The sequence below is a fragment of the Gavialis gangeticus genome, unplaced genomic scaffold, assembly GCF_001723915.1.
Source record: "Gavialis gangeticus isolate Ggan-Ray unplaced genomic scaffold, GavGan_comp1, whole genome shotgun sequence".
NCBI classification, from domain to species: domain Eukaryota; kingdom Metazoa; phylum Chordata; order Crocodylia; family Gavialidae; genus Gavialis; species Gavialis gangeticus.
Genome location: NW_017729000.1, coordinates 22,515,856 through 22,541,014, shown reverse-complemented (window position 1 = coordinate 22,541,014; position 25,159 = coordinate 22,515,856). Strand labels below are relative to the sequence as shown.

Genomic DNA, 25,159 nt, shown 5'->3' with positions numbered 1-25,159 from the left:
CTGGAATAAGCTACCTCCAGAGGTGGTGCAATCACCTACCTTGGAAATCTCCAAGAGAAAACTGAATGGTCACCTTACTGGTGTCACCTGACCAGTTGACTTTACTGCCTAGTACAGGGGGGCTGGACTCGATGATCTTGCGAGGTCCCTTCCAGCCCTGTACAGTTTATGAACCCACAGCATTAAAGCACTGCCCTGGTGCAGTCTGTCTCTCTGTAAGGGAAGAATTGCACATATTATTTTCCTCTAGTCAGAAAAGCAAGCAAATAGCAAGGCTGCTTCGCAGGTATTGAGCCTTGAAAATAAAATAGTTGAGAAGCACTGATGTTATAAAACTGATAATTTAGGGTGTTAAAAGTATTCTTCTAAAAGCCCATGGACAGAGCTGAGTTAGCAAATCTGTTATTCTCTTCAACTTAGTTTGCTTTTTAGTAAAAGTCTCTACATTGTATTGTCTAACTTTGGATACACTAATTATAACTGTACTTAAGGATAATTATCAATATCATAGTTTCCTGTCTTATGTGTACGGTGAGTTTTGAACCTTAAACCATGTTCTTCAGTAGTGCTATAGACTACATGAGAAATTATTCACTACCTGGTTTCTTGGGCAGAATGTTTTCTTTGCATTAGTTGAGAAACTGCTAGAGTCAGGATTGCACATTGCAGATTTTTAGGTGGAAATTTAAAGAAAACATTTAAAGGGATCTTTTGAGATTGTGGGCCTTGTTGCATTAAATGTAGGCCGACTTGAACACTAGCAGACTATTATGTATAGAAGCCTTTACATTTGCATTGTGTTTGTTTGTATAGTCAAAATGAAGTTCAATCCTTTTGTGACTTCGGATCGCAGCAAGAACCGCAAGCGGCACTTCAACGCACCTTCTCACATTCGCAGGAAGATAATGTCTTCTCCCCTTTCCAAGGAACTGCGGCAAAAATACAATGTCCGCTCTATGCCCATCCGAAAGGATGATGAAGTCCAGGTAAATGCCTGTTTTGCCCTCATATAGTGTTAGAGCCTTGTAAATATTTTGTTTTCATGTAGTAGTAAAGTGGGGCCAGTCAAGGCGGGCATGGGATGGAGCTGCAGCTTGCCTGGGAGGCACAGGGCGGAGGGGGCGGCTCCCACTGCTGCATGCCGCTCATCCAGAGGCAGCAAAGAGGTGCCGTCCCATCCCACCCCGCCCCGCCCCAGCTGGGTGAGTGCTGGCAGGGCATAGCTTCCACTCCCAGAGCAGGAGTGTGGTGCAGCCCTGGTCTTGCCTGCCCTGTGCAGATCCAGGGGCACATGGCTCCCCTCTCCACCCCCGACAAGCAGTGGGAGCTACCTAATAAGCAACTCCCGGATCAGCAGCGGGAGCTGCCCCCATGGCCCCTGAACAAGCTGTGCTTTTGTTTCGTGCCACCCCCAGGCTGGCTGAGCAGTGATTGCCCCAGTCCCTATCCAGCCCCTACCCCAATCCCTCCTTTGCTATGGGGGTATTGATCTGCCTCCCCTGCCACACCTCTTCCCTCCCCTTCCACCACAACAGACTTACCAGCTGGACACAGCTGTATTGTGCATTGTAAAGTTGAAACCTGTGTCAGAACCTCGAAACATGGTGTCGGTTTAAAAAGGTTGTAGGTGCTGTTTGTCGTAAATCAAAAAGTCTTAGTCGAGGACTGCTTGTACATGTGTTTTGGGGTGGGGAGGGAGCAGCCTCAAGAGCTGCTCTAATTAAAGTGCCCAGAGTGCCTTGTGTATCAGCTTAAAAATGACAGCGGGGGCACTTTATGTAAAACTCATTTGAAGTACCCCCGCTGCCACTTCTAAGCATGGGGGCGCTGATGCACGAGATGGTGGAAGACTGCTGGAATGCAGCAATTACCACGCTACAGCAGACTCAATTAATTGTAATTACAGTATGTTGGAGCAGCCTCGCTGCTCATGTATTAGGTGCCCTGTATTGGAAGCTTCATGTAAGACAAACTTACATTGAAGGAGCTGCTTTTCCTTCAGTTTAAATCATCAGACACTTAATCTTTCTATTTTGGTACTGCACCTGCAGTAAAGATGCAATTTCCTACTGTTTTTGTGCCTTGCTGAACATTATGTTGTCTGGAGTTTGATTGCAAGATGTTATTGTAGTGTACACATGCAAGGAGCAGAACTGGGATTTCAACCTGGGCAGTTTTGAATCACGCACGTGGTTAAGATCATGATTTTCAGGGAGGTGTTATTTCCAGTAGTGGAATCCATAAAATTTTAATAATGCTTCTTTTATTGTTCAGGTTGTCCGGGGACATTACAAAGGTCAGCAGATTGGAAAAGTAGTCCAGGTATACAGAAAAAAGTACGTCATCTACATAGAACGTGTACAGCGTGAGAAGGCCAATGGCACAACTGTCCATGTGGGAATCCACCCTAGCAAGGTATGGTACATAAAGCAGAGGAACTGAAATGCCCACAGGGGACTCTGGAAGGAAATAGGTGCAGCCTGCTGAGGTAGAATGCTCTCCTAGCATGGAGAATGGCCTGAGAAGTAACAGCTTCAGCATAACTGAGCAGGAAGGACATAGTAGCATGGTCAAAGCAGGGAACTAAGAGCTACAACTCCTAGGCCATGCGTGCCAGTTAGTGGCGCACAGATGTTTTTCTTGGCATGCCAGGAGATGTGAGAGGAAATTGTTTTAAAAATATATTTTTTTTTTTAAGTTGCTGCTCCGGGCTCTCTGGAGCAGCCACAGGTCCCAGTGTCACGGCAGACACTGTGTTAGGACTCAGAAAAACACAGCCAGGGACGCTGTCTGCATTCTGCTGACCCTGTCCCTAGGCTGTGCCCCCCAGCCCCGCCCAGCCCCTGGAGGGGAGCTGCAGGGGGCTGGGGCCCAAGCAGGTGCTGGGGAGGGCAGCTGTGCCAGAGGCTCATAGCTGGCTCAGCCCTGAGTGCTGCCCACGGCAACTGTTCCCAGGGCCCCTTACCAGGGGTGGCTCTAGCCCACTTTTGCTGTGCCTGGCACGCAGGGAGGCTTACCCAGGAGCCTCCCAAGCCCTGTGTCTTGGCCCTGTCAGGCAGTGTTCCCTCATGGTCAGGGCGGCTGCGGCCCATCCCTGTGGAGCTGCACAGGCCAGACTGGGTGCCTCTGTCTGGTGTGGCCTGAGCTCTCAGAGCCCTGGGGCAGCCCCCACTTCCTGCCTGGCCCCACTCTAGCTGCTGCGTTATTGAGGGCCTGGCTGGGCCAGCTAGCCTGCCGCGCCTCCCCCCGCACCTACTTCTTTTTGCACTGCCTGGACCTGAGGCCGATCCCACTGTGGTGGGACAGGACGTCTGTCTGCCTGAGGTGGGCCCAGGGCTTGCCCACCTGCTGGGAGCCTCCAGCATTGTGGCCCTCTGCATTGCCTGACCAGCCCCTGGCTTCTTCCGTGTGCAGCTCCCCTCCAGGGGCCAGGGCCTGAGCAGGTGCTGTAGAGGGCCACTATACTGGAGGCTCCTGGCCAGCTTGGCTCCAAGCACTGCCCAATGGCAGCTGTTCCCAGGGCCTGAGGGGCTCCCGTGGTTGGGCCCTTACACTGGGGGTGGCTCTGGCCCACTCTCACTGTGCCCAGCGTGCAGGGAAGCTGAGCCTGGAGCTGGGAGCCACGCAAGATTGGCGTCCTTTCATGGGCAGGGGGACTGCAGCCTATCGCTGCAGAGCTGCATGGGGCAGGCCCCACCTTGGGTGCTGCTGGGTGCCCCCACCCGTTGCAACCCAAATCTGCGGAGCCCGGGGGCACCTTCTGCCTCCCACTCAGCCCCCTCTGTCGTCTAGCTGCCGCCTTCTCAAGGGCCTGGCTGAGCTGACCTGCCCATATCTCCCCCTGCATCTGCTTCTCCCCATTCCCTTTCCCCTGCTCCAGCCAGCCTGGACTCTGCCCCGAGCGCCCAGCCTTGGCCACTCCAGTGCCGCCCCTGCCCAGATGGGACAGGACATCTGTGTGCCCAAGCCCCAGCTGGATCCCTCCTCCCAGTCCTGGGCTCCCCCACCTCTAGAACCGTCAGGGAGGCTTGAGCACCCTGGTCATAGTGGCTGCTGTTGGGGTGTAACTGTCTCCCTCCGCCAGATACTGCCCTGGACCAGTGGGCATGAGCCATAGTCAGTAGTGACGGGAGATGTGGCTGGTGAGGAACATGCCCTCTTTTTTCTCTCCTTTCTTTCTCTGTCTTTTTCTTCTCTTCTCTCCTTTTCTTTTTTCTCTCCTCTTTTCTTTCTTTTCTCTCTTCTTTCTGTTCTTTTTTCCTCTCCCCTCTTTTTGTCTCCTTTTTCTGTTTTTTTCTATTCTTTTTTGCCTTCCCTTTCTCTTTTCTTTCTCTTTTCACTTCTTTTTTTCCTCGTCTTTCTCTCCCCTTTTTTCTCTTCTTTTTGTCGTCTTTTCTATTTTTTCTCTCCCCTTTTTTTCTTTTTCCTTTCTCCTTTTTTATCTCTCCTCCTTTTTCTGTTGCTCATCTTGCTTTTTTCTTTCTTTCCCTCTTTTTTCTCTCACATCACAACACGCTTAACAAAAAAGAATACACAACAACAAAAGTAGTATATCAAGTTTTATTTATTGTCACCAGGTTTGGAATTTTTAGAAAAACTGGTATTTACTGTAAAAAAGAAAAAAAAAACAATCTTTATGATTAACTATATTAGCATGCAGTGCATCCTGCCGTGTATGCCCCCCCCGTTTTTGTTTTTCTGGCATGCTGGCACTCTGACACCTTACAAGGTAGACATTGCAGTTGTTTCAGCACCCTGGCCAAAAATGTTTCCTGCTCCTGTCCTGGATTGTTTTCTGTTGTGTGTGATATGATTTTAGAGAAGTTGCCTAAGGTGAACTGCAGGCTCTTAGTAAAGTGGAAAAAGGCCTTTAGAAGAGTTTGGCTGTAGTGAAAGGCAGAACAAAACATTAGTCATGTATTTCTTTAAAATATCATTGCTGAAGCTAACATTTTGTGGGAACATCTCTGCAATGGTTCATTCTCACAAAGTGGACTGATCTGCTACTGGTGATGTTACACATGAGAAATGTCTAAATAGACACTCCCTTAAATGAATAATGCAGACTAAAAACCACTGGCTAAATCTGGCTTCAACCTAGCAGGGTTTATAAAGATGTCAGTGAAGACAAAGCAAATGCTTATTTAGTTTATTATGTATAAAATAAAAAGGTAGGGAATAACAGAACAGGCCAGAACCTAGTTTGAGTGGGATATAACAAGATTTTTTGCCTGGACCACATTGCCCAGGCAGGTGTACTGAAGTTGGTGAGTGAAACCCAGCTCCAGCAGGTTGCAAAAAGCCCTCCTACCAGGCTTCATGTACAATACAGAGAGAACAAGGTCATTTCTGAAAGAACACACAGACTTGTCCAATAATGTTGCCTGAATTTAGGTAGTGTTATGATGGGAATTGCATGCATGTCAACAGCACCTGCTGTAGAGGTATTATATCTATTGCAGTGTATAAATTCTTAATTGGTACTCATTAGCACAGTGTCTGTGTATCTTTCAGAGCCACATCAAGCACTGTGACTAATGTCTGTCACATTGGTTCTGTAATTTTTCCCTAGTTGTGGGAGAGATGCATATAGTGGAATATTTTATTAAATGTAAATATTTTAAGCATTTGCTCTTGTTCAGAGAAGACAAGGTCAAAAAAGTGCCTAGCACTTAAAGTAGAAGGAAGAGTGAATTTCTGTGGAGGTTCAATCCAGTTTGAGCCAGCCCCGGAACTGCTTTTGTTTTTTTCCATAAAGCGTCAGCTGTAAACACAAAGGGGGGAAAAAGGACTTTCTAATTGTGCTGTGACCTTGCAGTAGAATAACTGGGCAGTTTACTTATTGCATGGGTGTCAAGCAGGAAGTTTCCTTCATATTTCAGTTATGCTACATTTTATGCTTTCAGAGTTAGCAGGAACAGAATGAAACAGGCTGGAATTATACAACTTTACCGTAGATCTGTTATGCAGTTGCTTAAAAAAAAATTCAAGAATTTAGACCTTGCAAGTGTCAATGTGTTGCATGCTAGGAGAAACAGACCGCATCTCAATAGCTTACCTTTTTGGCTTCACAGATTTTCCTCATGGCTTTTATAGCACTCCTTCCTGTAATACCCAGGCATTTTAATTCCCTGCTAATTGTGGAGGGAAGGAAAATAGTGCAGGTAGGCTGGAAGCTGGAGTCACTCTTACTATGAAATAATTTTGGAAATCTAGAAAAAAATTAGTCTTGTCAAGTAATCATTACTGTATCCCCAGGTTAACGAGTCTTAAGTGCCTGGCTAAACTATAGCTCTGACAGCAGCCATGTGTCTTTTGGCAGTGTATGCAAGGGCTGGTGAATCTTAGCTCAAGGAAGACCAGTAAAATGGTAACTGGAATGTCACTTGCTGTTATTAGCAAGGATCTTGTAATGGGTCAGCGTAACATTTATATTTTGAAAATAGTCTGCGTGTTAAATAAGTGCATGGGCTGCACTTTCTTTTGCTATATCAGTAGTATTTTAACAGCCATTGGGTACCCAGTTTGGGGGGACACTTTGGCACTTGGCAAAGGAGAAATCAGTATTGTGAATGCTTTACTTTAACCTTATTTTGGTACTTTTAATAGTGACGGAAGCTTTCTCGGAAAGTTGTTACACATTCTCAGAACTGCAGCTGATTATATAGATTGTGATGTGGCCCCTGGATCAGAATTCTGTGCTGCATCCCACTTTGATACAGTTTGTTAGTTTGATTGGTTTTATCAGGTAACACCCTTTATTGGAGAAATCTCAATGCAGTGGAGCAGCTTTAGTGATGGATCTTAAAGGAAAGGAAGGGTGCATGCTCTCTTCTTTGCTGAAAAAACACTATGTTGATATGACCTCTGGTATAGTGGAGCTTTGATTTTTTCTAGTTTCATTCCTTCAGTGGTTGGACATTTTGAACTGCAACCACTTCAGCACCAAGAAAAATCCTAGCTGCAGCTATGGCAGAACCAGTTTAAAATTAAAATACAGTTTATTCCAGCACAAAGGCATTGTCAGTTTCTGAACACTAGTTATTCTAGAATCCTGTGTAGCTTGATGTTTGAAATGTGCATGGACATCAGTATCTGGGCTAAAATATGTAGGTGGTAACCCTGGGAAATTAATTTTGGATGCATTGGCATGAGAGGAGCCAGTGGGTTCACCATTGCTCTTGTCACATGTTCTATTGCATTGGCACTATTCTGCCAGTTTGCAGGTACTTAAGTTTATCTCGTCTTGTCTTCTAGGTGGTGATCACAAGGCTAAAACTGGACAAAGATCGCAAGAAGATCTTGGAACGTAAAGCGAAATCTCGCCAGGTTGGCAAGGAGAAAGGCAAATATAAGGAAGAAACCATTGAAAAGATGCAGGAATAAAAGTCTCCTGTGTGACACCATTAAAAGAAACTGCTAAAACAAAATCTGTTGTTGTGTGTTCTGCTTCTGGAAATCTTTAATGCATGAACTGGTGTTCAAATCCTCCTACTGTTCTCAAATTTCCGTACTTGGTACTAAGAAGATTGTTTCTATTATTACAAAATACAAGCTTTCAAAAGTTTTAAATAAAGATATTTTTTCATAATGTATTGTTCTTTGAAAGCTTTTACAAGTAATTGACCGCATTTAGTACTAATGTAATACTTTGTACATACAGCTCTTGTATTGTCAACACCCCCCCCAAAAAAGTGTCAGTAAAGACAGGCTTCCTGTACTGAAGATTTTATGATCAAAGTGAGAACAGCTGTCCCCAAAATCCACCATCATCTGTAGCAGCTGAATTAGAACAAGCAGGAAGACTGGTACTTAGACCCCTGCACTAATCAGTTGTTTCTTAAATTTATATTTTTAATAAAATTTCATTACATATTTGTAAGAATTCTTGGAGTAGCAAAAAACTATTTGTTTCTGACTACAGTCTGCACTGCCTACTTTCACAGGCAGGTGAAGCAGGCTTCAGTTTTACCTTACCAAACTTTATTTCCTTTCTCATAAAGGAGGCAAGACCACACCCCTGTAACCTTGTGCGCCATTTTGATTAACTCCTTTCTTTAGAAAGAAATTAGTATACACCTGTAACAGAAATTGATACAAGAGATATAACAGAAATCGAGTCCAGTGTATGTACTTGAAATGCATGCACTTGAATTAAGGAGTTTTCTGCCGGGGTGCAGAAGAAAAGGGGAAACACCAGTCAAGTGCTGTGCAGTGACTCGGCTCTGGAGAGCCTGTACACTGGTACAAAACGCACCCTTGCGCTGCGCAGTTGCTTGATCGCATTTATTTGCCCGATTCCTCAGAACACCCTGGTTCAGGACGGGGTTTCTGTAAGCAAAAGCCTGCTCAGAAATGCGCCACGCACCGCGATGGAGCTGAGCGTGGCAGACCGGCGCCTTCGACCCCCGACTCACGTGCAGCCCACGTGACGTCCTCAGGCTCCGCCCCTCGAGGTGCCTCCCTTGGGGGTGGGGGTTGCGGAAGTCAGCGCCCTGCCCCCTGCTTTCCGTTCTCTCGGGGCGGGGACGGTGGTAGCCAATGGCAGAGAAGCAGGGAGGCCGGAACGGCCTCTTTCCCCGATCACGTGGATTCCTGAGCAGCCTCACGCTGGCGTGACGCGCCCGGCGCGGGTTGGCTGGCGGCGTGGGGGGTGGAGCGCTGTGGCACAGCTGCGGCGGCGGCGCTGGGGAAGGAGGAAGCGAGCTCGGGTAGCCATGGCGTACAGCGGTCTGGTGGTGCCCATCATCGTAATGAGCGTTTTCTGGGGGGTCGTCGGCGGCGTCCTGCCCTGGCTCGTGCCCAAGGGACCCAACCGCGGGGGAGTGGCCCTAGGCCAGGCCTGCCCGCGGGTCCAGCCCGGAGAGGGCTCGAGGCTGGGCCTCAGGGTGCTCGGCCCCTCCTTGCAGCTTCAGCCGGGGTCCCGAGTGCCCTCCTCGGCCCTGGGCGGTGAATTAGCACTCTAATTAAAACTATTAAAATATTGTAAAAACTGTGACGTTATTATGATTTAAAAACGCAGCTTTGCCTTATCGGCAGTAGCTTGTCCTGGCGCTGAGCCCTCTGCCCGTGCGTGGTCTAGGGCCAGCACTCGCCTTTCTCACGCGCCCGCACCTGGGCGCTCCTTCCAGACACGTCCCATTTTTTTGGTCTGGTTCCTGGGTGCGGTGCAGAAATGACTCCTCATCACCCACCTCTTTCCTTCTTCCCCCACAGGGTGATCAACACGATGCTGGTGACCTGTGCTGTTTGCTGCTACCTCTTGTAAGTACCGGTGCCACGTTGCGCCCCCTGGGGCAGGTGCCAAATCAAGGCGGTTCACGGGGAAGTAGGCCTGGATGGGACCTCGCAAGGTCATCTAGTCCAGCCCCCTGCTCACGGGAAGACTGTCTCTGACTAAACTATCCCAGCCAGTGTGTGTCCAACTTGCTCTTGAAAATTTCCAAGGGTGGAGTTTCCACAATTTCTCTAGATAGCTGGTTCCAGTGCTTGACCACCCTCCGGTGCTTGAGTCACTCGTGTAGTGGCTCAGCAGAAAGATAGAGCCTGGGCACTTCTGCCAAGGGATCTGTATGGTGGCCTGCTTGGTCCTAGCACTCATTATTATTTAAAACTGCAGGTCAGCTTGGTGTTAGTGTCTGAAACGTCCCTCTGGTACTGCTGCCGAAGTGCCATTATGCTTCAAAGCCCAGGTAGAAGGCTGCTGCGTTCACCAGCTGAGTAAATCTTGGGGGAAAGAGTCTAGCAAAGTCTCTTAAAAGTTCGTGGCGCCTGTACAAGTCAGAAGCTCCCTCGGTGCTCTCAAAAAGCCTCCCTCTGGATGGGCAGTGTGTTCAACCGAGTCTAGATCAGTGCTTTTGAACTTGACTACTTCTCATCTGCTGACTTGGCATTCTTCAGCACATGCTTCGTGATGGCTTTTCAGGTCTGAAATATCTGTTGACTGCAGTAGGCAATTTATATGTAACTGTTGTGGCAGTGACAGGTCACCAGTGCTTAATCTTTATGATGTTGGGGACCCTTGACTGTTGAAATCAGTGTCCTGCCCCTAGCATAAGAAGGAATTGTTGTGATAATGCCAGAATCACTGAATGACTGGTTTCCCATAAGATCTTTCCTCGCCTTGGTTGTATCAGAAAGGATCCCAGATCCTATTTCCCATCCTCCCTGCCAACCTGACATTGTCTGTGCCACTAGTTTAAAGCCAATGTGCAAGGTCCTGAGCACAAGCAGCATCTAGAAGCTTGTTAGCAGAGTCTGCAATGAAAAGCCTGAATTCTGCAAAATGTTTGCTGCTTCTTAAAAGGGCTTTTTGAGTGAGATTAAAGTATCAGGCCATTTTGGCTAAGTATTTTGTTTCCGCATAAATATCTGCTGTTATGGAGATTAAATTGGCATCACTTTTTATGGGCATATTTTGCCAGGTACTTTGTTCCTAGGTCAGTGATATGACAGGTATGCTTGGGAGCGCTCACGCAAACTTTTGCTTACAATGGTACATTGTAATGAACTTGCAATAAATACCTGGAAAAAGAGAGAGGGAGGTATCTCAATATCTGAGGCACTAGGTCCAAGGACTGGCAGCACAAAGCCATCCTTTGAGTGTCTAGTTACAAATAATACAGGACAGCTTGCTTCAAGAAAGGTCTGTCGTGTTCCATTGTGGTCTGGCTTGAGGTTCAGGCTTAGTGGTTTTGGCTTGGTTTACTGCTGTGATATCCAGCATTGTTTTGGTTCAACCTTGTTTATGATTCAACAGGTTTCAAGTCCGTCTATTCTAAAAATGTATTTACAGAGAAAGGTCTGTACAGAAACAGAGTATCCTGACAACTAAATTTACAATGTATTCATCATTCCTTTGTGAACTTTAATAGTATTGTACTTGCCCACAAAATGCATTAACTTAACTTAGTTATTGCATCAGCAGTAGAACACATTTGGTATCATCAAATAGATGGCTTGACATCAATCTTAAAATACTTCTTGCTTGGAAATCCTATTTAATGATTAGTGCATATGGCTTGGGCCACTTCTACTGTTTTGGTCGAGGCACTAATAGGTACTATGATGCCAAGTTCTCAAAAACATTATATGGGAGGTTCCTACTTAAACCAGATTGTCTCTTGGCTGTCAGGAATTGGTGGATGCAGTATATTTCCATTGCTTTGCTTTACAGAATGGCTGAGGCTTATATTATGCAAACCTTATTTCGTTAAATGATTCCCCATATATGCCCAATTGCTATGACTTCATGACTGTACACTTGTATACACAGTCAGTAGAAGTGTTTTCCCAACTTCCTTCCTGTGTCTGAACACATTTGCCAAATCAAAATTCTTAAGTATCCCTAATGCGTTCCTCTTATTTTACTGTTAAAACTTCCTCTGTTTAAACTATAAACAAAGGAAGTCAAGGTTATGCTTTGAAATAAAGGGATCATAGTATAACTGTAGGGATTTTTGATTATGATAAGAGCCATATAAATATAATAAACTAAACATACTGTCTCTCTGTAGGCAGACATAGTAACTAGGGTGCTGTTTTGGGGTGCCTATGAATATATACTTGAGTCTCCTTCCCTGGTGAATGGGGCTGTAATGTGTTGTGGAGCAATCACTTAAGCCACCTGGCAAGATGGCTGGCTGCTGTGCAAGTGCCTGGGTGAGACTGGGCTGTGAGATTCTTTCTTACTAGTGAGTCATTGCTGAGTTTGTCTTGAAGGAAAGCAGTGGTTCTGCATCTTGAGGTTTGCAGCACTCTGCCCAATTCTTGCTCTCCCAGCCAGCCTGACACTGTCTGTGCCACTAATTTAAGGCTTGTGCATTCAAAGTCCTGAGTCCAGGCAACTCTTAGAAGTTGGTGACAGCTGAGGATGTGTAGCATGCTAGGAAACAAGGCATGAAGGAGTAACTGATCCAAACTTCTTATCTGTAAAAGGGAAACCTTTATCCCAGTTCTCAAGTGGAAGGGATTGGTTCAGATATTGACATAGCTTAGCACAGGGGTAGGCAATGTTTTTTGGCCGGAGTGCTGAAAAAAACCACAATGTCTACCTTGGAAGGTGCCAGAGTGCTGGCATGCTGGAGCCTGGAGCCTCCCAGCTGCAGCTGGCCCACGGAGCCCGGTCAGCTTGCAGCCTCCCAGCCACCTGCTGGGAGCAGCCTGGGGTCTGTGGCTGGCAGCAGCTGCTTAGAGCTTGGGCTGGCAGTGGTGTGCCAAGCAAAATGGCCTTGTATGCCATGCTTGGCATGCGTGCCAGGGTTTGCTGACCGCTGGCTAAGTGGGTGCTGTAGTGGACTGGCCAGTGAAAGATCTACTCTCAACTGTTAAAGAGAGGTAGATAAAGGAAATTAGCTATAACACAAGTAAGTGCAGTGTTTAGGATTATTCTCTAGCTTTCTCCAGTTCTTCATGAGGAATAAGAGAAGTAAAGTATTGTGTGAATGCTTCAATCAGGTATTGCTTGCTTGAATGCAATCAGTCATTTGGAATTACATATTTGGATTCAATTCATAGAAATGTACAGGAAAGAACCTGTCTCGCTGCTCCAGGTGGCATTGTCTTATAATGCTATGTATCTGTGAATTAAACCTTTTATATGTAACAAAGTGGAATGTATTAGTCCTGTTGCAGTGTTAAGAAGAAGCTATTGCAAAACCTATTACTGGTATCAGAATGACATCGATATTAGTGCATTGTCTCAAGGGCAGTCTTCTGCCCTTGAAACTTATCTGTGGGTGACAGTGGCTGTCACTTAACTTTCATGAAACTTTTTTTCTAATTTTTTTTTTTTTAAATTCTGAACTGAACAAAATAGCTTTCTTTTGTGATGGCTCCAGCAGATGCAAAACAACTTCAAAACCTTCTGGCTAAATATTATTTGTCTCTTTGGAATTGGTCAACTGTATCCATATTAATTAGGTGTATGCTAGTTTAAGCTCTTAAATAGAAGCTACTACTCATTGATAAATAGAGGAAAGCCATTTACCCCCTGGTCATTTATGTTAAGTTGGTTGCGTGAAATTCCCCATCAAACAGCCTGTACGCATGGATGCTTGCACATAGCAGACTGCCAAGGAAGGGCAACCCAAACCTTGGGAGGCATGTGGGACATACAGAAAGAATAATGATAATCTTAACAATAATACTTTTTGTAGGACCTCCCATCTAGAGACTCAGCTTGTTTTTCGAAGGCTGGCAGGCATTTGATAGAATAATTAGGAATAGTATTTGTTTGTGCAGGGTTTTGGACCAACTGAACCTTGAGGTCTCTTCCAGTTGTGCAACTCTGTATATCAGGTTTTGAACCCCTTGTGAGGCAGAAGACAGCACCAGTATAGGAGCACACAGCTGCACTATTCGGATTCAGTGCTGAAATTTAGGAATAATTAATCAGTTCTGTCATTACAGGGGAGTGCTAGGTGGGCTGAATGTAATTACCCAAACTGAATCTAAACAGATATCAGAGCTTTCACTCTTATCCTGCAGTAGCAGATGGTATAGTCATCGTCTTAGTAAGAGCCACAGCAGCTAGGATCACTCTGAAATTGATACACTAAAGTGATAAGGTTTTACTTCCTTTGGTAGAACAGGAGGGACTTTCAGCTCCTTGCATGCACTGGTTAACTGATGCAGATTAAGGCAGGAGGTATTCTGTGGAATTTGTGGTGGTTTGAAAGTCATACCTGCGTTTAATAATACTAAAACAGCACATGATAGATACAGAGACTTGCTTTGTTGTGCACTGAATGCCCCATTTTGTTGGGATACTTCATAAGATAAAGCAACACTCTGCAACTGAAATGTGTGGGGAAGTTTTCCATAATCCTGTCTTGGGAGGGCAATGAACTCAATGCCCTCCCATCTCCTACTCTGCTGTCAGTGATCAAACTCCTGCATTGCAGGGAGGTAGTGAAGCTAAAGATTCATCTAAGTATTGATTGATAATGCCACTGTGCCTCAGAACTGTGTATGTATCCAGCCTGGTCCCAGCAGAGCTTTTGAAACCAGCTCAGTGTTTACCTGGTGATACAGCTGTAGATATGGCAATGTTCAGAATGCGCTTCCAGCTCACTTGTTTCGCAGCAGTGCTGGGTCTGATCTCTGGAAACCTTGGAAGAGGCCTTGGTATGTGTGCTAATACAGACAGTTCCTTTTTTTTGTGCAGCAGAAAGAAACAATTATCTTGGAAGATTGTAGTGTTCCCATTTCTACTCCCTTATTTCAGAAAGTTAATGACAGGTGGTATAGTGCTTGGGCACCCTTCTCATATGGGTTTGTATCTAAAAAACAACTTGTAGGTGGGCTCCAAACAGTCTCGCTGAAGGTGGGAGGGAACTTGTCAAATTGCTACTAAACATTTGTGCAATTAGTCTGATGGTAGGAAGGATTCAATATCCAAAAGGGATTGGGCAGTTTACTTTTTACCAGGGAAGTTCAACTTGATGTCTGATGCTAACGGTGTCACCCGAGATGGCAAGATAAGAGCATTTCATTTCGTAAGTGAGAGTGAATTGCTGATTTTTTGGTGTTCTCTAGTAGATGTTAACACACTTTACACAACCTGCCACACATTTTTAGCATGGATGATTGATTTTTGTTTGTTTGCCTGCAGTATTCCCAGCATATTGGGATGGTTAGGATGTTGCAGGCACAATGTTTGACTCAAGCTAGCATCCTCTTTGATTTTGAGCTATAAAAAAAAATCAAAATATACAAATATTTGTTTTCTTAATGCTAAGAGGATTGACATTCCTTTTATCTCATGCAGATCTCTGTCTGTGGCTGTGGTAGCCATTTTGCAGCTGCCGTGCACTTCGTTCATTGGTCAAAGCATCCAGGTTTGCATGGAATTTTCCATGACTGCCTAAGCAGCCTGATGCATTTGTGGCAGCTCCCATTACAAAGCTGCTGTGCTTTTTCTTCTCCTTACAAAGCATTCTAGAAATAGCAGGCAGATGAGCTGGTGCATTCACTAAACACGCTTATATAGTTTGGATTTAGACCTATATAAAATACTTAAAACAGTCCATGGCTTTTTCTGAATCTGTAGCATTTACAAAGCAAGTACATCTTGTAACGGTGAAGTATTTCTGTTAAGCTTTCCTGGATCTCTTCCACATCCCAAATTCCTCCTCTTTTCTGTTCTGGCTGTGGCTTCTGCTGGGTTAGTTTGTCACTGCTCCGATGAGGAAGCTGTTCCTGCTGATGTGGGGTTTGTTATCCTATTGACATTGTTCCAGTACTTTTGAACCCTCTTGCTCTAGACATCCATTTTTCCTAACCTTTGATCTAGGTCTACATTTTTCCTTTGCTCAAGTTCTTCTAGCCCCAACACAGTTTTCACAAGGTGAAGATGGGAGAATAGGGTTACTTTTTTTTCCCCTCTGAATATGGCAACAAATGGAATCAGTTGATGCATATGATTTTCTTAACCCTCCCTTTAGCGGGTCAAAAGGTGCTTAGTAAACATCAAGCCTTGCATTTCTGATTCATACAAGTATCGTTTACCTATGTGAGGGGAACCTGTTGTTTGACTTCTTGCCCATATGACAAAGCAATTCAAGAATTATCTCCCAACTCCTCTTTCTGTGCTTTAATTGATAGACTCTGTTCTTTCACTTGGGCGTTGCCTTAATATTTTTTTTGACCGGCATAAATAAGGCTGTGGTATAAGCTTCCTTTTGTATTATGTATAGCCAATGCTCAGCATAGTTATAATTTGATTGAATGAGACTAAAAAGCATGTTCATTTTGGAGTTAGCTTACTTTAGTGACGTGCCCTGTCCCACACCTCTTAAGAGCAGGGGTTCCCAACCCCAGGCTGGTTCCGGGCTGCAAAGGGTTGGCTGCCGGACTGGAAGTGACCGTGGATTGGAAAACTGCAGACTGGAAGTGACCAGCATACTGTGGACCGGCAGCCAACCCTTTTTTATACTGAGTACTAAAAAGGGTTGGGTATCTGCCCGCAGTATGCCTGTCACTGCTGGTCCATGGCTGGCTGGTCCACAGTTTGCCAGTCCTCAGCACAAAAAGGTCAGGAACCCCTGTCTTAGAGGCCTTGAGTGGCTCTCAGGGAAGGTTCATGTTATGGTCTGGGAAGATGATGAATATGTTGTGGGGTACTTGTTCTCCAAAGGAAAAAGTATATTAAAGAGACTTTCCATTTGCCTCTAACAGTGTCATTTGGAATCAGACAACAGCACTGAGACCAAACATAGTTTTTAGCAGCATCTGATGCTTGAAACTTGGATGAAAGTTGGAGGTTTAGGAGCATAGGCTGTGCCATGTTTTGATTTGGTGTTAGACCTTCAGTGTTGTCCATCCATTGCCCTCATAGCTTTTGGCCAAGTTTCCATCCTCCATATTCCTGATGTCTCCTATGTTTTGTCTTCAGTTGGCTGATTGCGATCCTGGCCCAGCTCAACCCTCTCTTCGGACCACAGTTAAAAAATGAAACTATCTGGTATCTTAAACATCACTGGCCTTAAGGTCCTCTGTCTTCTGCCACAGCTGTTTGTGGATTAGGTAAGTGTGGTTGGAGTCCTTTCATTTTATCTTTGTGGGGAAGGCTCAAGAGGTTCCACTTGAGGGACAGCTACCCTGTGTTTTGGTGATTCTCAACCTTTTTAGACTCGAGACATCCTTCATAACTCTGTGAATTGAGCAGCACCCCATTTAGAAAACTAATAGTATTTTTACCTGCTTGAAGATAGGCTGGGAAGGAGGAACAGCAGCCAGCAGGGAAGAACCTGCTCTAATAAGTGGGGGCAGGAGAGCAGCTGTAAGGGAAGAGTTTGCACTTTTCTTCTCAAGCTTATCTTGCTTATCTCCTGTCCCCCAATGGCACCCTTTAAAAGCTATCACAGCACCCTAGTTGCTAATCACTTTATTTATTAGGCTGTCTTTATGTGGGCTGCAACTATGATGTATTTCAGTACTCAATGTTAATTAAATTTGGAGACAGTTGTTACAAAACTGGGATGCTGTCTAGGCTGCACTCGCTTCCTGGAAAGCTGTGAGAAAAGGGTCATATCATGGGAGAGCAAATATTGGGAGAGCATCAAAAGGAATATTTCCCCCCACCCCCTTCTTTTATGTTCAAGTGTTAAAGGAAAAATAGGAAACAGAAAATCCAGTTGACAAGCCAGTTTCTCATCAACTTGAGGCCCATCTGTCTGTTCTGCAGGTAACATCCTTGTTCTGATGCTGTAAAGTAACACCTCTCTGGGGAAGTGGTGCACATGACCAAAGAGGTCTGTCTTGTGTCAGTGAAGTGCCAAACCTTGTAGGCCAGCATATTCTTTTAGTTAGCAGCCCACAGGCAGTTGTAAGGAGAGTGGTTCATCCTACTACTCACCCCCATAACACTGTACAGGTCTTGTTCTTGGAAGCTTATATTGGTCATATTGGAAACCACCATCAAGGCTGCCTGCTGAAGTGGTGTGTTGACTTTAGGTGCCATCTTTGAACGAATGGATTTGGAAATGGGTGACATAAGTGGAGATTTGCTGGGCAGAGGCATAAAATGGGAGACTAAGTCCGTGGCTTTTTTATGTTGATGAGACAGAATTATTCAGAGTGCTGTGCTTTTTCGATCTGCTTCGGTCTAGCAAATTTAATTCCTGTCCTAATTAATATAATTTTCTGTGTTTTGCAAAGAGTTGAACAGCAGTTGACAAATGATAGCTGCCATTATAGCTGATTCGATTCTGGCTATAAAGCTTTCCTGAGCATTAATGCTGAAGCAAAGCCTTAGTGTCTCAGTGAACCTATTAGGTTCAGCCTTAACTAGGAGTGTGTCAGACTACGTAGGTCTCTCTTCACTTTTAGTAGCTAGTAGAAGCCAAAGGTTTGTTTGGCTCTGCTACAAATATGGGCCTTGGATAGCATGAGGCAGCCAAACTGGATTTAGTTGGTGCGATTTATAGTGCTGTTTCTGCTAACTGGCGACCTTGACCACAAGGAGAAGGGCTGGCAAACTTTGAGCAGACCACAGGATTGGAATTGGGATTTACTTGCCTCGACAAAATGGTCACTTAAGACGGAAAGGATGGGGTCTGCTTTTAATTAAGTGAGCTGCCTGCTGTCGCTAGCAGGCACATGCTGGAGGCAAGAGATGCTCTTGAAATTCAGGCAAGCTATCCAGAGAATATCTGTCTGTTCCCATTAGTGAGGAGTGTTTCAAAGCTTGAGAGAGAAACTGGTCTTGAGGAGGAGAGGGGATATTAATACCTGATAAAATGACCCTCTAAAGTCTGTTGTGTGAGGGGAAGGTGAGACAGCAAGGACAAATTGTTTAACCAGATTCTTACCCAAGAGTCTGTCCGTCTGTCCGTCTGTCCGTCTGTCCGTCTGTCCGTCTGTCCGTCTGTCCGTCTGTCCGTCTGTCCGTCTGTCCGTCTGTCCGTCTGTCCGTCTGTCCGTCTGTCCGTCTGTCCGTCTGTCCGTCTGTCCGTCTGTCCGTCTGTCCGTCTGTCCGTCTGTCCGTCTGTCCGTCTGTCCGTCTGTCCGTCTGTCCGTCTGTCCGTCTGTCCGTCTGTCCGTCTGTCCGTCTGTCCGTCTGTCCGTCTGTCCGTCTGTCCGTCTGTCCGTCTGTCCGTCTGTCCGTCTGTCCGTCTGTCCGTCTGTCCGTCTGTCCGTCTGTCCGTCTGTCCGTCTGTCCGTCTGTCCGTCTGTCCGTCTGTCCGTCTGTCCGTCTGTCCGTCTGTCCGTCTGTCCGTCTGTCCGTCTGTCCGTCTGTCCGTCTGTCCGTCTGTCCGTCTGTCCGTCTGTCCGTCTGTCCGTCTGTCCGTCTGTCCGTCTGTCCGTCTGTCCGTCTGTCCGTCTGTCCGTCTGTCCGTCTGTCACTGAGTTACTTGTGGTTTTCCTTGCCTCTCTGAATGTTGAACCCATTCCCCAGGGGTATAGGTTGTACCCGTGTTGGTCTAAGGACATAGGCAGATGAGGTTATTTGGGTAAATCTGGTATCTTTTATTAGACCAACTCAGTTGGAAAAATTCTTCTTTGCAAGCTTTTGGTGCAAATACCTTTCATCAGGCTGAGGAAGAATCTGCAGTTGGTTTTTGCTCTTCCTGGATGGAATGAGTATTTGCAGATTATTGTGTAGTTTCTTGAATGTCTTCCTTTTGCCATTTAGAAAAGAGCAGTGCATTCAGGCATGCTTGGCCCCCCACTGTCCTGTTTAAGGATGGCTACTCTTCTGATTGTTGACAGGCCCTTGGGCTGCTGGGACTGTCAGTTTTGAATTAAGCTCTTGAGGAGTTCCAATCCTTTGCTCTCTTGTCCTACCCTTGGTGCACCAATACAACCACACAGCCGTTAGTGATGTTTCTTCTCCAGACCGAACTACCCAAGCAGACTCCAGCTGAAATCTCAGATGTGCAGCTTTAGCATTGTCTTGGAGAATCTGTGTGTGTTGTTAAATTTTTAGAGCACCTGCCAGAATTCTCAGCTGTCTGGTTTATTTTGATTTTTTTCCGAGATGTGCTTGTCCAAAATCAAGGCTAATACAGAAAAAAAAATTGTATCCATCATCCATCTTTAGATTGAAGATTAAGGACAGAATACAGAGCTAAAACAAAGAGGGTGAAATACTAACTCTTTAAAGTTCTACAATTAATTCAAAGTACTTTAAAAACTATATGCATGGTACTAGGGGCAACTTTCAAGTAAACCATGTCTTCCATTGCATGGAATCAGATGGGACTGATGCATCTGATGGGACAAATTAACCTTTGTCATTCCTGTATCTCTAATTCAAACAATAGTACCTATTAGTATCAGGATAATAATAGACTTCCCTGTGCAACCCAGTTAATGGTTTGAAGAGGCAAGTGGTTATGGGTTGGCACTCAAATTATCAGCTGAAAATGTGACTTTACATAGTTTTTGTATTTTCCTCTGAAGTCACTTGTATTCTCTCTAGCTTCTTACGCTACCTTCATCCCTGTAGTGGCCAAGTGCCTCACAGTAGTGCATTTAGAAATATCCCTATACTTCTTTGCATGTTCGCTCCTTCTTATTCTTCATGTTACTTGTCTTAATTTCTAGATCAAGCAGCAGAGTATGTCTCGGTGTGCCCTGTGCACTGTTCAGCAGAATAGTGGGCCTGATCCAGATTGCTGGTTCCCAATGTAATAGAAATAATTTTTAAAAAACAGAACTGTCCAGCTCCCCAGGGCAGAGCTAATCTAGTTGCTTCTAATGATGCAAGCAAGTGGATGTTTACAGCCAGTGTGATAGCAGCCTGTCCTAGAGCAGACACTCCTGAATTATATCCCTCTTGTGTGCTCTAAGCTGGGAAATGCATTAGGGAAGCCTTTCCTCTGAGTATCATTCTGCCATTCTCAGAGTGCTGAAGTGGGCACTAGAGATGACCCCAGACTAGCTTCACTGGTGCCTTGCTGCTGGGGCATTTGGAGGTGTCCCAGCTGGAACATTTTGTTCCTGAGATGTAGATGCACTAAATCTTGTAAATGTTGGACTAATACTGTAGATGGTACAAAGCTTTTAACCCTTGTGTCTCTTAAGATGCAAGTAGAGAGATTCTGCCTGGTGGTACTCTGGAGTTGTTTGGTGACAATTGCAGAGCCCTTCTATATGGTGCTGAATCTTCTTAGGAAGTACATTTCCCAAGCAAGTCTATCTTAGTAACAATCTATGGAAGGGAATAACTAAATTGCCTCTTGCTTTGCAGGTAAAGAAGAGATTCCCTCCAGATGAAAAACTCCATTGATCCAAAGATGCCATTAACATAGCTGGTTGGATACCACACCTATTTAATGCCTTAATATTTGCCTTGCATTCAAAATGGCTTATTCAAAGCCTTATTTTTTTTTTCCTATGTTACTACTTATACTAACAATGTGTCTGTATAGATTTATACCTCCTCTTCTCTGTTGTAAACTTGTACATGTTAATGAATTTCCACTGTTATGGAAAGATTTAATTGTTCATGGGATATGGATTTGATGGCAGCCTCTTCCTTTTTCACTTATGAGCTCTAGGGATCTTCCACACACACTAGATACAGTTCACAGCTACGTTCCATGTGACTGAAGTAGCAATAAAACCTAAAAAAGTGTGCACTAAAACTGTATGAGAATAAAAATGTTGCCACAGGTTGTTGGCATTTTTTTTACAAAGGGTTGTATTCTGAAGAGGCTTTGTCTTAAATTTCTCATTGTTGTACTTGAGAATAAAACAATCCGTGGCTTTATATGAAATGTTATTTTGAAGATTGTAAGAGTGTTCTTACAGCTAACTTTCTGGTTCAACTTTCTGCAGTGTTTAAGCTGGCAAGTTATGCAAAAAGTTAATCTTCTAAAATTTCAGAGCTTCTAGTATTCCTGTATTATCTAATGTGACTATTTCACCATGGCAGCTTGAGTGTAAGTTCTTACCTGGTCTACTTCAGGACCTACTTGGTGTTCAAAGTAGGATTCTGAGTGAGAGTAGTTAACTTTTCTTTTCTTGTAGCATTCAGGTCTTAAAAATCTCTGTGGCTGGACTTTTACTATGTAGCACAGAATAGTCTGGCAGCTTTTACAGACTGGGATTTAGCCTAATGAACCATTGAGAATGTAGGAAATAATTGTACTGATAGTAAAATGCCTTAATTATCCTACACCAAGTAAAGCATATAGCTAGGATTAAGCCACTTTATGAATTGTGTGTGCCTTGAAAATGTTTGATCTGTGAAAGATGTTTGAGAGAGTGAGCTCCAGAGCTAATGATGGCACCCCAGCGAATGTTTTGTTGCCTGTGGATTCAGTAGTGTAGACAAGATTACTATCTTCACCAGAGTGTAAGGGAAGATCCCATGCCTAAGTTAACCTGTCCCAGGCCCTCTAGGGCAGAGGTGTCAAAAGATGCAGCCCATGGAACCCTATCATTTGACCCACACTGCTGTCTGTGGGTCTTGGACCAGCCATGCACGCTGGATCTGGTGTTCAGGGCCAGCCTGTGGCCCTGATTTGGCACCTGGACTAGCCCTCTGCTATTTATCTGGCCTATGCAATGTGATAATTTTGACAACCTGTTCTAGGGTATTGATATCAAACCGTGTGGATTGACCCAGGACAGGGCAGAAAACATAAGGAATTACATGTTGCACCAAATAGTGCTTCTTCATAGTTTTCCGGAGTGTTTTCACTCCAGGTAGGGTGCATGACCCTTTGGGTCAGAGATGAAAGACACGGGTAAGTAGTGAGGGCCCTGAAGATCAGTCCCAACAGGAATTGCTTCAATAACACTGATGCTGCAAATACAGAGTTGGAACAGGGTGGTAAGTACCCAGTTAGGCTGTGGTTCAAAGTACCTAGTTTGTGTCTCCACAAATTTGTCCTTCCTATTGAATTGCAACTGTAATCACTCCTGAAACTCAGCATAGCTGTGGCTCTATCTTCATTATATAGAATGCCTAAACAGAGCTGGTTACAGTTATTCAAAAGGAGAAACAAAGGTGGTATTTTGCCTCATCACAGAAAGTGTGCCTTTGTTGCCCCAAGAAACAAGGCTAGGCCATTGCATAAAGAGGCGACATCCTAAGCAGCATAACATAGGATACAGTGGAAAATATACAGAAATAAGAGCTTTTACAAAATTATGAATGAGAGAAGTGGTGGGTTGGTGAGCTGGACTTGGGAGAGAATGGTTCTTGTTTGGGTAAACAATGTTCCTTTTCTACCTCAGAAAGGACTATTTAACTTGGTTCACTTCATGCAAATACTTGAAGGGTACACAAAACTATGCGTAGGTGTTACAAGTGGAAACGCTCTGTTTTCCAAGCAGTGCTAACCAAGGTTCAAACCAGTTATAATAGCCATGACTAATAACTGATTGATGCATGTTGTACAAAATATAAGTTACAGATTTAAAGATTTATCTGAAATTTGGTGCATGTTAAAGTGAGCAGTGAGGTTGGTTTCACCCTGAACCTTTTTTATTTTTAATTTGTTCTCATTGTGCCACAACACTGTAGAACAATGGTTGGCAATGTTAACTCAGCCCCTGCTGTAGAACAGATCTTCAAGGGAAGGTTCATAAGAAAGTAGGACTGGAAGGGACCTCACAAGGTAGGATCATCCCTGGTTCCAACCCAGCCACGACTTTCCTCCACTGCCTAGGTAAAGCCCTTCACCACTGAAACACTGCACTCTGTAGGTCGCTGATTCCTGCCTTAGAAGGCTGTTTAACTTCAAACGTGGGTACCCATAGTTGCAAAAATCTAGTCCATCTATGACTTGCAGATATAGGAAAACAGATGTGGGGTATACAAAGCAATTATCTGAGCAAATTAAAGTTAGGCTTCTAGGTAATTTGTACACACAGCTCAGGTTATGCAAGTGCAAGGAATGATGTTCACAAACTTCAAATCTGTTTCTACAAACTGGCATATAGGACAACATTGACACTTTCTGCAACAAATGAAATACTATGAGCAAAAGGTATGTTCTGAGCCTTAAGCTCAATGTGTGGCTTTTATGCATATCACAGACAGCTTGAATTTGTTTCTCTAAGCACACTGTATCCAGCTCTTGTATTATATACAGATGATTGCCATAATAATACATTAAAAAGCTTCAAGGCCAGGACAGACCAATCTATGCCCCCACCTTCCTACAAAACTGAAGAGAAAAAATCTTTGAAGATGGACACGTCCTTGATTTGTTCATCTGTATAAAACTACTACTGTACTGTGGTTTCAGGGCAAGTTGTACCACTGACCCTGTTCAAAGTGACACCTTTCAAGTAAGAGGCCCCATGCCTTCCCTCCTCTCCAAGGTGATTCTTATAATTTGTCCCACTTTCAATTAGATCTCCAGGTTTCAGCACCTCTTACTGTCTGTGTTTAGTTGCAAGGTCTGCTGTGATTAGCCTTGGCTACAAGCTTCCTTTGGGATTTGTATCAAGGGTCCAGGTATAGATCTGAAAGGGATTCACTTCTCTACTCTGACTTTGGAAGATGTTTCTTTTAAAAATCAGACAGCCCATTTGTTCTTTGCATTCACAAGTTGCCCACCATTCTGCTGCCATTAGCCAAGAGGTTATGCCCAAAACTATACAGAAATGAGACTTTGGGAGCTTTAACATCTGTACTGTTTTTTAAGCAGCAGTGATTGAGGCCATCTACTTCAGTTTCCTCTGTCTATGAAAAAAATCTATTAAGACTAGTGTGAAGTCTTTGCACCCATGTAGCAGATGGCATGATATTAATTGAACAGACTAATCAGATAGGCCCATAATATACATAAAAATAATACAGGTATGTCTCAACATTTTTGAACCAGTTTTCTGAAAACTGTTTGGGGCAGAAAAAAATTAGTTCGCTAAATTGATGCTTAAGATAAAGGGAAATTTGTGACTGGTATGACTGGTATGTATAATTTTTGCAGCTCATGCAAGTGCACTCTGGATCTTTCTCTGCATCAGGGTCCTCAGAAGTGACATTCATCCCATGAGGTCTATTCTGTCTTTCTTATACTTTTACATGGACACGGTGTTTGAAGCCTAAAATGTAAGCTTCATTACAAGAAATTACAGACTGCATATAACTATTGTTTTCTTCTGTTGTTGAGTATGATAGTCTAAATTAGACTGGTTAACCTTGGATGTTTCTTCTCTACAACTTCATTTACAAAGCAGGTATCAATTAAAGACCCCCGAGGATGTCTTAAAGACTCTGTTTGAGCACTGGTTTTTACTCTCTTTGAATGTTGTTAGTATGTCTATACAGCTTGTCTTGCTAACTGATGTTTTTACAGTAAGTTTTGAAATGAAAAATAAAATTATGCTTAAGAAATAATCACTAAAAATTGTTTGACTGGATTTGAATTTTATTCTCAACTATTTACAAGTCCTACAATGTAGCATTATAGGGCAAGCGAATGAAAGCCTGTAAGTGTAAACCAACTATAAAATGACTTTTACAGTTGCTTAGAAACTGGAAATGATGCTTTTAAAACATATTACAAAATTTGCCTCTGTTTTGAAACAGAAACTAAGCACACTTAAAACCGAGATGTTTCAACATAGTGGAACCTTCTCCCCACTTTTATTCCAAAATCAAATTTTAGTGGGATGGGGCCAGTTTTTCAAAGGGTCGGGATTTCAGTGGAACAGCACGGTCTGATGGAATACTTTTTTTTTTTTTTTT

The 25,159-nt window shown here is 44.2% G+C and overlaps 2 protein-coding genes across 2 annotated transcripts in view; both read left to right on the top strand.

The window, feature by feature from the left end:
• Positions 1-7,430, top strand: part of RPL26L1 (ribosomal protein L26 like 1) — a 12,579-nt gene extending 5,149 nt beyond the window's left edge. The window contains exons 2-4 of the mRNA XM_019506408.1: positions 814-986; positions 2,275-2,415; positions 7,258-7,430. Coding sequence (XP_019361953.1) covers positions 819-986; positions 2,275-2,415; positions 7,258-7,386 — 438 coding nt within the window. The 5' untranslated portion in view covers positions 814-818 and the 3' untranslated portion in view covers positions 7,387-7,430. The remainder of the gene's footprint in view (positions 1-813; positions 987-2,274; positions 2,416-7,257) is intronic.
• Positions 7,431-8,664: 1,234 nt separating this feature from the next.
• ATP6V0E1 (ATPase H+ transporting V0 subunit e1) lies at positions 8,665-16,531 on the top strand. Its single transcript, XM_019506407.1, has 3 exons — positions 8,665-8,821; positions 9,217-9,264; positions 16,397-16,531. The coding sequence occupies exons 1-3, from the start codon at positions 8,718-8,720 to the stop codon at positions 16,488-16,490; spliced, it is 246 nt and encodes an 81-aa protein (XP_019361952.1). The 5' UTR covers positions 8,665-8,717; the 3' UTR covers positions 16,491-16,531.
• The last annotated feature ends 8,628 nt before the right edge of the window (positions 16,532-25,159 follow it).

Excerpts from the sequence above, each read along its gene's own strand:
- ATP6V0E1 (XM_019506407.1), top strand. The coding sequence starts at position 8,718 with ATGGCGTACAGCGGTCTGGTGGTGCCCATCATCGTAATGAGCGTTTTC. Across the intron at positions 8,822-9,216 it reads CCCAAGGGACCCAACCGCGG|GGTGATCAACACGATGCTGG; the intron begins GGGAGTGGCCCT and ends CTTCCCCCACAG. Across the intron at positions 9,265-16,396 it reads GCTGTTTGCTGCTACCTCTT|TTGGCTGATTGCGATCCTGG; the intron begins GTAAGTACCGGT and ends TTTTGTCTTCAG.